Source organism: Montipora foliosa, chromosome 5 (assembly GCF_036669935.1).
Source record: "Montipora foliosa isolate CH-2021 chromosome 5, ASM3666993v2, whole genome shotgun sequence".
Lineage (NCBI taxonomy): Eukaryota > Metazoa > Cnidaria > Anthozoa > Scleractinia > Acroporidae > Montipora > Montipora foliosa.
Genome location: NC_090873.1, coordinates 12,842,403 through 12,857,402, shown reverse-complemented (window position 1 = coordinate 12,857,402; position 15,000 = coordinate 12,842,403). Strand labels below are relative to the sequence as shown.

Below are 15,000 nucleotides of genomic sequence, written 5' to 3'. Positions count from 1 at the left end.
ATTATTGTTCCTGTAAAATGAACACTGTGAAAGAACAGTAAAAACAATGGCATGGTGAATTTGTTTTACAGGACAGTTTGTTTTAAAAATACAGTACATGATTACTTTACATACCTGTACATGTATTTTTGAAGGTGTATTATCCATTTAGTTGGTTCCAGGTCTTATTACGCCAGCCAGGGCTGTTTGTCATAAGCAGTTAATGTTATTGTTACTACTATTTTTTGCTTTTTTCATTAATTTTTGTTGCTTTGAATTATCGTGTCCTCTCACCTCATCATGTTTTGTGTTTCAGCTATTACGATGCTACTATTGATAGTATATCTGATGATCTGACAACATGCACTGTTTCATTTGAGAAGTATGGAAACACAGAGATTGTCAAGGTACAGTACAATAATAACAATAATAATAAATTATTATTATTATTTATTTATTTATTTTATTTATTTTTCCTCAGTATGGTAAAATTGCACTTACAGTACTTCTGCAATTAACCGCCTAGTTTGTACATAATTTAATTAATGGATACAAGAGGTATAAGCGTGTGTAATACTAAATAGTCATATGATAAATTTCTGCAAATTAGTATAATATTAGGAACTATTAACAGAAGGGCAGGGCTTGAAGTAAAAAAAAATCAAGTTGCAATTTAGCCGCAAGATACAAAATTTAGTCGCAATTTCACAAATTTTAGTTGCAAAGCTTTTGTCCTGTATTGCTTTGCTAGGGATTTAACAAAAGAACTATGAGCCCTCAATACTCATACGAAAAGAAACTGCTGAAAGTGGTAAATGATCGAGGCAATAGCGTTGCCGCAGCTAAATTACACTACAGTTACAGTCGAACCTGTATATACTGTACATGTAACAGCCACCCTTGGGACTTAAGGAACTGGCTGCTTAATACAGGTGGCCACTTGGTACAGGATCACTAAAAATACTAACTGGGCATACCGTAGTCTAATGTCAGTTTAATGGCATATCATACAAAAACACTTCATGCAAGAAAACAGAAGGACAATCAACACTCTTTCAAGCGATCAATACTTTAAACAAAGTTGCCAACTTGTAACTTAACAGAACAATATACATAACATTGTGACAAGAAGTGTGCAATAAATTGTCCTCTACTCTTCTACGGTACACATTGCTGTATTTCTATGACTTACAGTTCATAACCAAACATCTCATTCCGTCATTTCATGCAGTTGTTACGTTCAATATGCGGTTATAACGGAAATGTTGCTAATTAAAAGTAAAACAATATACAATAATACTGTACAAGTTAAAGTAATAGAGTAAGAATTACAGCGATTTAACAAAGTAGGACACCAGGGTTCGTACAGGTCATGGAAAACCTGGAAAGTCATGGAATTGAAGTATTTCAGTTTCCAGGCCTGGAAAGTCATGGAATTTAATTGTCGGTCATGAAAAGCCATAGAAAATTATAGTTACGTGTGCTGCATAAATTATGGCAGAAGTGGAAGCAAGGCCAAAATAAAATGCAAACGAGTTATGTCAGAAAATACCCCAAAAACAAGGACGATTTTGACAATTTTCAAAACTGGCAGCTAAACTTTAGGTCATGGAAAATTGGAAAAAGTCATGGAAAACTTTATGGAAAGTCATGGAATTTGAAAAATTCTTAAGAGTATGAACCCTGGACACGTACGTCTGGCGTTTCGGTATTTGAAACTTTTGTTTGTAGAGCAAGAATAGTTGTTAACTGTTGACACTGCTTTACAGTGATGATGAATCGCATTTTAAATACAATAAAATACCGCATAAACGAGTTTCTGTTCAAGGGTGGCCACTTAATGCAGGTAAAATAACAAAGAAAGACATACATAAAACTACTACAGGGTGGCGGCCGCCGCTAAATAGAGGTGGCCGCCTAATACACGGAACAAAATGCAGCTTTTGTATAAGTGAAAAATCAGGACTTCGAAAACTGGCCGCTTAATACAAGGCCGTTATATACAGGTTTGACTGTATTATTGTGCACCATATTTTCAGATTGAAATAAAATTCACAGTGAGAAACAAAACAGTTTTTTCATTTCTCTGTACATGTATTTTTAGCAAAAGAGCAACAAAGTGTCAACTACTAACCCTTGAATTATAAATGGATGAAGGTGAAAACTAGTTGCAAAGTTGCTACATGTACTTCTCCAGGACCCGGTCGAAAGCCGATTAACTTAATCCATGATTAGCATAAACTTTTGTTTCATTTTTTCAGCTTTTGGTGAAAGTTTGTTTTGCCTATTTTTGTTTTTCAAGACTAACTTCTCCTAATGTAAATTTTGGTCGAATATGAGTGTTGACGAGAATTTGGGAGTAGAGAAGTAAACTCCTTGGTTAATTCTTAACCTGGGATTAGTGTTAATCGGCTTTCGTTCAACGGCGCCCAGAATGATATTTTTGTTGCAAAGGGAAAAAATGAAAAAATGCGACTGTACAGTAATTGATTGCAGTTTTGAGCCCTGAAAGTTGACTACGCTGTAGTTACCTGTAACTGTAGAGCTACAGTACATTGTACATTGTGTATGAAACAATTTTTTCATACAGTATGCACTGTACTGTACAGTATTTTCTTTTCTATATCTAAATATGATATGTGACCAGGAATGGCAAAATGGTTCCTACATGTAGTATATTAATCAGCTTTAGGGACAATAATTACTGCAAAGATTTATTTTCTTATGGAAAGACTCAACAATATGGCTAATCATAGTGTAATAATAGATTATTGTAACTCATTTTCTACGTGTACGTCTTATCCTTAATTTATATTATTGCTGCGAAGGAGGGAAACAAGCGAGCAGCGGTTCATAATCTGGATAGTTTAGCTGCTAGGAAATCTCTAATTCATGACTTTTTACCAGAATGTATTACGTTTAACCAGAATGCACTGCGCCACAAACAAGCTAAAAATAGATAAAAGACGAGGCCGTCATGATCCTGCTTTCGATGATAAACGTGATTGGTGTTGCTTTGTCTTGTCACATCATGCACGACTTTTACTTTGTCGCTTTTGTTCCAGTACATGAAAGTTCCATAATTTAGGCAGACTTTAAGTTACATTATTTGCCTTTTTCTTAATGCAGACAATTCTGACATCTAAACTTTGAGCTTTGTATTTCATCATTTTTTGGTGCAGTTACGCCTTCTAGAATCATAAGGAGAACCGTAAAACACTCTATTTTCAAATGTGCTGCTATTCACGCAATCCAAGCTGACTTAACAAAGCTTGCCACGTGCTTCATGCAATTTTTATTATTATTATTTAAGCTAGATAAATTGGTGCAAACCCCTGAGCTTTGTAACAAAATCGTGACGAACTCAAAGAAGTAAATACTTTTTTATTTTTATTTTTTATTTAACATAACAGAAGTTTACATTGCACAAGATACATATAAAAAAGAAAAAGAAAACAAATACAACTAATGATCTGACCGTCAACATCCCACATCTTTGATTTTTTGAACAGTTGTATATTGTGGAGTGAATTGTCCGTTTGGTAAAAATGCAAATTGCGGGCTCCCCACATTCCATGCACATGCTCCCAGTTGGTGTTATTGTTGAGCGATTGAAGTTTTAAAATAATCATTTTCATATACCGGGTAGCTCTTTTTTGGTTTCTGAGAAAAAAATGGCTACTAACTTTATGGACTTGGCGACCACTTACGTGTAAGAAAATTCAGGTGCCAGATGTCTCCTTGAGAAAAAAGTTAATTACGTGCCCTGCAACTATGTAACTATGCTAGTCTAAGAGAGTACATTGTATTATTGTGATCATCATAATTTTTTTGTTTTTCACAGCTTTCATCATTGAGACATAAGAACCAAGCCGGGATGAAAAGACCTACAGAAACAGAGCAGACTGCAGGCACATCAAAGAAATCAAGGTACTTTGTCCAATGAAATTGTGACCATTGTTTTCAGGAACTTAATTTAGTCACAAGAAGTTGTATTTTTTGGCAGCGTGGCATGTTATAGAGCATCAAACATTTTTGTTGACCTAAGTGCAAATCATCTTTAGTGTTTTGATCTCTTGGTTAGTGTGTCATTTCTTTCAACAAACAGAGCTGCAAGCATTCATTATTATACAGTGTACATGTACGTATTTTGGGGATGGGAAAAAACGTGGTTTGATTACCCTCGGAAAGCAAATTACACATACAACAGTACATGTTTTTCACTGGCCCACTGGGCAAGTGAAATAAAATTGTCCGAGAACTCTTGTTAGTCTGAGAATGAGGTCATTCTATTTAAGCCTCCTTACTGTACACTGTATGCGCGGTTCTTCCTTTGCCACACATATAGCCTACAAAAAAAATAAGAGCTGTTAAAAATGCACTCTAGCATACACAGTCCTTTTTTGGTGGTGTAATACCTTATACCTTCACGGCTTGTCAAGTATCAAGTATCTTTTATTTAATCAAGGGCAAGTGAAAACCCGAAATTACAGGGCCATCTGTGGAGTGGATTTCTTTTTTTTTTGCTTGAACATTCCTTAGGATTACCATGTTTGTTAAATAACATAATTTTACCGGACGGGTATGTTATATTTCCTGCCAAATATCCACTATATATCAAATGTTAGTATTATTAAATAATTTTGCAGGGCTGCAGAAGATGTTCTTCGCGAACAAAAACGAAAGAAATTATTAAAAAAGAAGCAAAGAGCTAAGGTGAGGAAGGCTGACTCGCATATAAAAGGTGTGGGGATGTTTGTCATCTCGCTTACAGTGTGTACATGTAGGGGTGTAAATTTCAGGTTGGTCTCACTGAGGGTGTTCTGAGCAAAACTCCTTCGCATTAGGCATGAAGGTCTCATTTAGTGTCACATGCAAAGAAATACATGTATGAAAATATATCTTATTTTATGTCCATAAAGTTTGCTAGGTTTATAATAACTATTTACAAGGCTATTTTTTTTTTAAAAAAGGTGAAAAATCTGATGATGACCTAATGTTCAAAACATTCAGTTTCTTACCCTAAAAAAATTAACCTTGTAAGATATGTGAAATATTAATTTAATATTTTTAAAATAATTATTATTGTCTCTTTTAGAGGTCAAGAAAAGTCTGGGCCACCATTAGATTTAATTCAAAACTTCCGATGAGAATCCCTGCCCCATCATATGCAAAGTCCCCCTCGCCACAAAGATAAGACTGTGGACTGTTGTTGTGGTGGGAAGTTAGTATAGACCCATGGTTAGGGCATTGGACTGTAGGCTCCATTGGACATTACAAAACCCACCGACTACATTGTATGCATGACTGTTCATTGAATGTGAACTTTGGACTTCAGATTACGGAATTGAACTGGATATTGACCAAGATATTGCAGCATAAAATATCTATGAAATACTGTAAATGTTGTAGGAAATGGGCTAAAATTCCTTCGAACAAAGTGTAGGCTATTCGTAGCCTCTTGTGTTGTCATTATTTTACTCTGCAGAAGGATCTTAGAGACAAATTCTGACCTTAGCCCCATGTGTCCATAAAGTTGTGGTAACTCAGTTATTCTTGCCTTCCTGTCCTTGTCTCTTCTCCTTGCCACTATGTGATCTGCCTCGATGGCTGTTATCTTAAAGGGGTTCTGAGGGAATGAAAACACCAGGAACATACAGTAAACAGTACAACCTGGAGTCAATACACTCGAATATTTTGACTGACTTTTGCTTCCTATTTGCCTAAAATGGAGCTTTATCAAATCCAAAACACTGACTGCATGGACATCTTGAGTAGGTGTTATCAAGGTTGCACTTCCTTTACATGTATACAGTACACATAATTTTGCTTATTTTTCTGATGCCTGACATGGTCTTTATATGTAATGTTGTTTATTATTTTTACTCAGAAGTGAAGTGTCTGTTTCCTTTGTAGGAAATCGAGGAGCAAAGAGAAAGAGAAAAACAAAACTGGTTGGATTTTTTTAATAATTCAAAGGTAAGTTTGTGTACTCTGTACGTATACTTAAAGAAGTGTCAGACTGTTCAATGCACCACCAATGTTCATAATTATTATGCTCACATCTCCAACGTACATGTTAGTTGCAAAAACTTCACGAAAACTTAGCCATCCGTGAACTATGATTATTGACAGCTTCTATAGTAATCCTTCACTCCTTCTTGGTTAAGCTTTCTTCTATGGTAATTAAAAAAATTAATGTCTTCAACAGGCCATTTCCGAGTTCTAGTCTGCCTCCTCTTCAAAGCGAGTCTAAGTGCTAAGTTTTTGTAATCGTAATTAGTTCTACTTTACATATGAATGAAAACTAATTTTCATAACAAAAACTTCGCACTTAGACTCGCTTTGAAGATGAGGCAGGCCAGAACTCGGAAATGGGCTATTAGTGACATGAAAAAGAAATAAAAGATAATGCTGCAGTTTGAAAAATGCGTGGTTACCCCCAATTTCCTTTTTGGATTTCAATAAAAGTTGTTTAGATCTGCTTTTCCCGCATATTCATAACCGCGCAAACATTATCTGAATTAAACACCAAGCCTGGATTTGAAGAAGACACCTGTTTATTTTAACTGGAATTTTTACTAACTTTAAGGCTCACAAGTTTAAGAATGCAAAGCGTGTGTACGCTGCAGAATCAATATGCAGCATGGGAGTTGTGGGCTTTCAGACTTTTAAACTCGCGCTTTGCATCTATAATAAGCTGCATTCACACGCTGAAGTTTTACGCTAGTGAGTAAATGACGGCACTTTTCCCTGGATCCAATCCTCTGAGGTCCAATCGGTCAGTTTTGAACGTGAGTAATAGCGGACTGTGAAATCCATCAGTTACACTCAAACTAAACGGACTTTGGATAAAAGTCAAAGCTCTACATTTTGCCAGCCAGGTGTTGAGCAAACACAAACACACTTTCAAAATCTGAAGAGAAAAAGAAAGCAATTTTTTTTTAATCACAGGGGCACTTTAATTAACTCATGTTGGGTACTTAAATGTGCATGTGTATCCCATATTGTAACCCATATTGGTAGTATGTGTGTAGTAACCCATATCGGGCACATTTGGCCAATATAGTGAGTGACACATGTTTTGCCCGAGTTGAATTCGTATTATTTTGTGTGAACAGTGTAATGAGACATTTTGTTTGCCTTGCTTACACGTATGTACAGGGCAGTGGCTCCAGCAAATCAGGAAAAAGTTTGAAAGGTGTCTCGAAGAAGAGTATATTTGCTTCTCCAGATTCAATCCAAGGAAAGGTTTGTAGCAGATTTCAGAACAATGTTTAATTTTAAGCTCTCTTGGTCTCTAAACGTGCTTCGTGCAGCTGACTCGGGTGGCTTACTTGTATAACAAAAGGAACAACATTAAGTCAAAATGCAATGAATCCATCCAGTTCGTCCAGTACCCGCGGAAGTGGCAGCCGATCGCAGAGAAGAGGGAAGAATGGGAAGAGCTTTGTATCTTCCTTGCGAAACAAGGCAACGCCACAATAGACCAATTCCGCGTTCATGTCTGCCTCCTCTTCAAAGCGAGTCTAAGTGCGAAGTTTTTGTAATGGTCATTAGTTCTACTTTACATATGAATGAAAACTAATGATCATAACAAAAACTTCGCACTTAGACTCGCTTTGAAGAGGAGGCAGACATGATCTCGGAAATGGCCTATTGTGGTGGAGATTTTGCGTCATGCGTAGACCGCGCACCGATGGCTCAGTTGGTTGAGCATCGGGCTGTCTCGCGGGAGATCGCGGGTTCGAACCCAGGTTGAGAATCTTAAAATAACTGAGGAGAAATGGTTAGTCTCCAAGCCTTTTCGGCTTGGTAGTGATATCTCTAAAAGGGCTTGTGGTGTATGAAACAACCATAAGTCAAAAAGGGGCTTTGCGGTGTGCTGGAACGTGTAAACGTTGATGTAGATGCCAAAAAGAAAAAACTGCAATGGTGGCTGATTTCGTCTCCAGTAAATTTCGTGTTTTTTTTGTACACTCCTCTTTGTACATTACAAAAAGAACACATTTAAATACCCTCTAATTGTATATGGACAAGAATTTAAATTGAAGTGTGGAGGTGAGATATATAGAGAAATTGATGACAAACATTACACTATTTGCTTTGTTTCCTTTGAACTAGGTTGGTGTTGGAACCTGTGGCACAGGCGGGCAGCCCATGACACAGTTTACCCAACCTGACAAACTCGTGTACAAGAGATGATAGCATCTGGCAGAGCTCATAAAATGTCATATTATTATCTCACTGGACATCATGTGCCATTATTTTCGTTGTAAATACAAATTTCGAGGATCGTGGTAGGGAAGAGAAAGGTGCTTGCATTGTTGGACTTGCAATCACTACTTCTTCCGTGGGCCTTAACAGTTGTCATGCCAATCAACATACACCATCTGTGACTGGAATTGTTGATTTTGTTGTCGTAAATTAGTTCATTTTTAGGGCCTGTACGAGGCAAGTTGTTATCAATAACGTTTAGTTGTCGATAACAAAAATTATCGATGAAAATACATTATGTGTGTGTGAGTCAAGTTATCGACTTCAAATAGCGAAAAATCAAGTCGTCGATAGCAAACACGGCCTTTTTTTATCGACAACTCGTGTGTGAGCAAGGTATCGATTACTAAGTCTATTTCGCAGCGAAGCAAACGATTTTCAAAGTCAGCGGCTCTTCTTTTCTAGTCGCTATTTTCCCAGGCTCCCGCAAGACGTCCCGGTTATCGACAGCTAAACGTTTCGTCTGTGGAAACGCATTTCCTAAGTTAAACAGTTGTCGACTGTAAACAGTCGTCGATAACAATTTGCCTCGTCTGTGGAGGGCCTATAGTGTTGTAACCGTTTGTTGTTGTTTTATCGTCATAATGTTCCTAACCAAAGAGAAGGCAGCCCCTTTGGTGTTCCAAGTAAATGCGCTTTTTGCACTGTGCAATTTTTCGTGCAGCTTTCCTCGTAACGCTATGGCGGGACAAGTTGCACGAAACAGTACTTAACGGCTAAAATTCTACTCTCCCCAAGGCTGTTGCCTAACAGGAGCCCGGTAGCTTGGGGCTCCCAAAGAATAGCTCTGGGCTCCTTAATTTTTCACAGCAACGCCTTTCACTTCATATGTTGGGCTCCTAAGTTCTCAGCGTTTAGCTCTGAGGGCCCCTTTAAAATTTTCTTAGGCAGCAGCTTTGCTCCCAAACGCAACTCGATTTTTCAAGCATTGCGTAGTGTGACATCTGTCCTACAACTTGTTTCGCAACGTCCTTTAACTTCACGTGATCATCGAAAACGATACAAGTTGCATTTAACGTGGCCATCAAGCAACTGGTTTCGCAATGGCAGAACTTTTGACGCAAAATTGCGCACTCGTGAAATAGTTTTTCAACACTCGAAGGGAAAGTTCGTATCTCCGCGCGGGTATTTAATATCTTCTATGTACATGTATGCCTTTTAATAAATTACAACTGTTCTCGAACACTTTCGGCTGTGATTTGTTAACATGGATCATTGCATGAAAGTTGATACAAGTCAAATAACTTAAATTTAGGTCTTTCACGTGGGACATGTTTTGTGAAAACTGAGTTTTATTCACGGCACCAGTGGCCATATTTCTTTCCTGAAACAAAGGGAAATGTTTCAAGTGCATATTAAGATGATGCACAATTCCCCGACAATAGCTTACAAACATTTCCATTCCGTTAATCAAAGGTTGTAGTTCCTTTTATTTAAGAATGGTGGACGCATGGCTTGTTCAAGAGCCACAAGACATTAGTTTAGGACGTGTTAATTGTTATTGTTTTTCAGGGGCTCTCGTTTGGAGAAAACTACTAAGGGTCTCCCAGGGGTTTTGGGGAAAGGGGGAACAAAGGCGAAATATCTTAGGGAAAAAGGGAACATAAACCATTTTAGGAATCAAAAAGCTCAGAACAAGTTTGCGCACCACCTGCAGGCTCCCCATCGATCCGCCCCTCTTTTCGAAAGCAAAAGTTGACGATAAGGAAAAACTAAGTTGCTGTAAAGGTTAATGCATAAAAGTATTCTCTTCTGAGGTAACAACTACAGAATTTATGGCCAAACCATAAAAATGATCAAAGAACGAAAACAATAGGCTCTCGGGAGGGTTAAGCATGCGCCGTTTTTGATCCACGGACACCAACCGGAAGTGAGATGCTTTATTTTTTACCTTGTCTTGACAGTGTCACTCTTTTCATATTGTTAAGTATCTCTTTACTATATATCGCATGAGAGCGCTTGTAGATACTCAAGCTCGAGGGAATTGACTGAAAAAAGTTTAGCGCGTCAACATTTGTTGCAAATGTGTCCGGGGACTAATACAATACAATACAATACATACTTAATTGACCGCTCCCCATAGGGGCTTTTCAGGGCCAATGAAATACAACGAAACAACAGAACAGAACAACAACAACAATTGTTAAGAATCCCAACTGGCCGGAGGCAAACCAGTTGGCTATTTACAAGTGCAGCGGGGAAGTTGAACCAGGGACTACCAGGATCAAATTCAACGAGTGGTCAGGGCGGGTCTTGAACCCGGGATCTCCGGATCTTAAGGCAAGCGCTCTAACCACTGGGCCACACTGCCTCCTCCAAGAACGAAAGAGACGAAAAATGGCAAGGAGAGATAAATTAAACGTTTCTCGCATTTCGAAGTCTTCCATCTGCACTTTTAGGCAGTGATCTCTAGCTCTTTGCTATTACAGCAGACCTCTCAAGTCTCACGGTTTTTAGGGCAATCTCACGGTCTCACGATGAGGCACAAAAATCTTACGGTAAACAGATTCACAGTCCGATGAAATACTCTTTCCTTGAAAATTTTCATTTCTGCCTTGTAAGATTGATTTTCTGGAATAGCCCACTTTCGATATATTACAATTCAAGCATAAATAAAAGGCAACATCTCGAGGCTCTGGGAATAAACTCATACAAATCCGTATATTTATTTCACAGGGCCTCGAGATGGTGCCTTTTGTTTAGGAGTGAATTTTAATGTATCGAAATTAGTCTATTCCTTTGAGATCCACAGTGCTAAGGCATATTTGTCCTATTTGATCGACTGGCTGACACGACACGGACTAGAAGACAAATGCCAAACAAGGTTATCGTTACCAATTTGTCGCCTCTGGATACGTTTCGTCCACTTTGTCAAAATGGCGGAAAACGATGATAAACAGAAACGAAAACTTTATTTTGATGAACTGGTTTTAATTCTTTTTGACGCCTTCGATAAATCTTCTGGGGCCCGTTACTCAAAAGTCCCGACAAGCCATTTGTGGAACTGCCAACCGCTTGTTTGGGAGAGCCGATTTCAGTAACATGTTTTCAAAAAACAAAAAGAAAAATGACCGTGAAGTTTGACGACTTAAGTCCTCTCCGTTCTTGAGATACAAAGGGAATTGTGACACCCGAAAATGGCCCGTAAAGTTTCGGGACTTTTGAGAAACGGGCCCCAGTGTTTTCTCACATCTCCAAGATTGTTTTTACCTTGATCTCCAGGTTTTTGGTCTTGTGGGGTTGAGAGAGGTATATTACAGTATCCTGTTACACATTCAACAATAAAGTTTCTTTCTGAGGGGAAAAATTCATCAATTAAATCAATCTTTAATACGTACCTAAAATCAACACAAGATCGTTAAAATTGCTCCTGTGACCAAAAAATCAACTAATATTTTTCTTTGGATTTCAAAACTATGTTAACAAAACACTAAGTGACCCACGTTTTAAGCCTTGATTTCAAAAAGACACTTCGTTATTTTAACTGTAATTTTCTTATGTAATGGTCCGCCATTATTAACATCATGTTCTTGAGAGAGCTGGATCGAGGAGAAAATGACGTCAAAGGCTCACTAGTTTAAGAATGCAATACGTGTGTACGCCGCAGAATTAATATGCAGCACGGGGGTTTTGGGCTTTCAGACTTTTAAACTCACGCTTTGCATATATAATAAGCTGCGTTCACACACTGAAATTTTAAACTAGTGAGCCTCTGACGTCAGTTTTCCCTGGATCCAACCGTCTGAGGTCCAATCGGTCAGTTTTGAACGTGAGTAATGGCGGACCGTGAAATCCAAAACTTACACTCAAAGTAAACGGCCTTTGGATAAAAATCAAAGCTCAAAATTTTGCCAGTCAAGTGTTAAGCAAACACACTTTCAAAATCTGAAGGAAAAAAGGAAGTGGTTTTTTTGATCACAGGGGCACTTTAAAGCTGTTGAAATGAATCTCCATTACTCTAATCACAATTTTCAGGAATGTTTGTTCATGGTGCTCCTCATTGCGTCCCGTAGGAAGCAGTCTGATTTGACCAGAAATCTAAGTTGTCTCTACACATGGAAACGAGATTCTAGAATCGCTGAACAATGAAAAAAGATTCCTCTGGTACCCAGGGTTGTCTAAAAGTAGATCGGTCTGTTGAAATGACGTGCCATAGGCTCAAGCAGCGTTTACACGAACGCGGTTTCACGTCGACACGGTTTCGGCAACAGTCTTGAGCGGTGTCGTGTAAACAGAACGGTGTCACCGTATCGAAAACGATCAGGTTGCAAATGAAACCGCGTTCGTTGCTTTAGTATGGGAGTTGTTAGCTCATGCTTGAATTGTCCAGATGAGTGCGAGGATCTCTTTCCTCTTTCAACGAAAGGTTTTTCTGTTGGTAAAACGTACTGATTATACAACATGAGGCACATCCCCATTTGCGAGCTGGAAAATAGTGATTTTAAGCGCTGATCCGAGAAATCGCGGTCTATGGCGTGACCAACCTCGTTCCCAGGGTCTACTCCGCTTTCAAGATATCTTGAAAGCGGAGTAGACCCTGGGAACGAGGTTGTGGCGTGACCAAAATGTCTTGCTCATGCTCGCACATTACGCAATCCAAAGCAGCGTTATGTCACGTGGCAGACCAGACACGATATATGGGCCGACAATGGGAACTATTCCGAGAAAGACGGGATGTTAAATCAGTAGACCTTATTCGCTTGTACATTTTGTTTACCCAATACAAATCATACAGCGATACTCAGGAGATTTGGTCCATTGTTTTGTTCATCATGTAAAATGAGTGAATAATCAACAAGACAAAGGATCAAATCAAATCTCCTGAGCATTATCACATGATCTGTGTTGGGAAAACGAAATTTACATGCCAATAAGGTCTACAACAGTTAAGCACATGTTCACACGTATGCAAATTTAATACCGACGAAAAAGTTCACGGTTGTAGTCATCTGGGGATTTCAGCATTATCATGCATAAGATTATCGAGGATTTCAACGAAAAAGCGAGTTTCAAGGATGAAAATGAAGCCAACGTCATCCGACAGAGACTTGAAAGATTCGTGAATAACATTTTAGCAGAAGTGGAAAAGCGAGATGAGCGATTTCAAACCAGTCTTATTCAAAGCGGAAGTGTGTACGAAGGAGTCAAAGTCCATAAGCCAGACGAGTTCGACTTCATGATTCGAATTAACTCTCTTTCTAACAAACCCTTTTTCCTTCCTTGTGACAAAGGTGACGGATACGTTAAGTTAGTCACAGAAGACCACGAATGGATAGATTTCAAAGATGACGAAGGTTTCTTCAATCCAAATAAGTTGTGCCGACATTTTAAGAAGCTTATCAACGAATCTTTGAATTTTGCTGAAGTCCCTGAAGGATTGAACATCATGACAACAGATGATGCCCTCTTAGAAGGAGCATGGGGCCCTGTTTACTCAAACGTCTTAGGAAACAGCAGAGCCGATGACAACCCCTTTGATGTGATGTACTCAGAAACGCACGGCCCCGCCACAACCCTCTACATTACGTGGAATGGCGGAAGCACCTACAGCGACTTAACAATTAGCGTCGATTTGACACTCTCCCTTGAATATGATATTTCCAAGCTTCCTGTTCAGTTGTCAAAGCTCCCACGATCAGTAGAACAAGGCTTGCAAGATACTGGATTCCATGTCGTTCCAGCTGGATTTGACACCTGGCGCATCTCCTTTTCAATGATTGAGAAACAAATTCTAAGCCGTTCTCCCGACGGTTTCAAAGCTTGTTATCGCGTTCTGAAAATCACGAGAGACACAATCTCAGAAGAACTAGGTTTGGATCCATCATTAGTTCCATCGTACATTTTCAAGACAGTTTTGCAGTCTCAATTGTTTGCTGTTGCTCCGGATTCCTGGAAGAGGGAGAATTGGCCAGACATTATAAATCACGTTTTAGATGTCACAATACAAGGGGTGATGCGAGTGGAAATCAATAGCTTCTTTCTATCGAGATATAATCTGCTATCCAAGTCCGATCACGAGAACAATCTTAAACAATGCATCTTGGAAGAAATGATTACCAGGGTTCAGGGCTTGAAGATGAAGCACACACCTCAAGATGTCAAAGAAGCTAAACGGCAAGTAAGAGTGTTGGAGCTGATTGATCTGTTCGAGTATGTTGTCTTTGCAGCTGCAGGTGGAAAAGATCCGACAGCGCTGTGGAATAAAATGTTTGTCAACATAGGTAATATCCCTGGATCCCGTAAATTCGGCTGGTTTTGGAATCAGATAACTGATCTGAAGAGCACGTCGCTTGATGAAGAGGCGTACAAGATGCTTTGTCAAATGTGGAGGCACGTGGAATCAACCGTACAACACCTGCGTACTTCGCTTCAAGGGAACCTGAGCTTGTTGGCCCTTAAATTCTACATGAGACTTTGCGAGAAGAAAAAGGAATTTGAGCAAAAAAACAACGTCAAGCAACTCAAACCCATCAAGCAGATTTCTATACAGCAAATGGCCCAAGAGCTGTTTGAAGATATTGCCGACAGTTACCTCGAAGAAAAGAATTTATCTTGGTCGAATCTGCACAAGGCGGTGCCTTCAACCCACAAGCCATCTGGCCTTTTCAAAGATGTTGCTGATCAAACGGTAAATGCAGGAAGTGAAAAGGGTCTTGCTATGTTCAAGCACCGCATCAAGGGTCATCTTTACATGGTCCCCGAATCAGCTTTGATAAGGCTTACCGCCCACTTCGTTGGCCAGAT

General features: G+C 38.9%; 2 protein-coding genes across 2 annotated transcripts in view; both read left to right on the top strand.

Moving 5' to 3' along the window:
* The window catches only part of LOC138002945 (survival of motor neuron-related-splicing factor 30-like), a 14,435-nt gene extending 4,996 nt beyond the window's left edge, over positions 1–9,439 (top strand). The window contains exons 5-10 of the mRNA XM_068848909.1: positions 296–386; positions 3,824–3,909; positions 4,629–4,695; positions 5,896–5,958; positions 7,144–7,230; positions 8,104–9,439. Of these exons, the coding sequence (XP_068705010.1) occupies positions 296–386; positions 3,824–3,909; positions 4,629–4,695; positions 5,896–5,958; positions 7,144–7,230; positions 8,104–8,184 (475 nt within the window). The 3' untranslated portion in view covers positions 8,185–9,439. The remainder of the gene's footprint in view (positions 1–295; positions 387–3,823; positions 3,910–4,628; positions 4,696–5,895; positions 5,959–7,143; positions 7,231–8,103) is intronic.
* Positions 9,440–13,083: 3,644 nt separating this feature from the next.
* LOC138003661 (cyclic GMP-AMP synthase-like receptor) overlaps positions 13,084–15,000 on the top strand; it is a 2,140-nt gene continuing 223 nt past the window's right edge. Inside the window, exon 1 of the mRNA XM_068849849.1 lies at positions 13,084–15,000. This exon is cut by the window's right edge and continues 223 nt beyond it. Within this exon, the coding sequence (XP_068705950.1) occupies positions 13,226–15,000 (1,775 nt within the window). The 5' untranslated portion in view covers positions 13,084–13,225.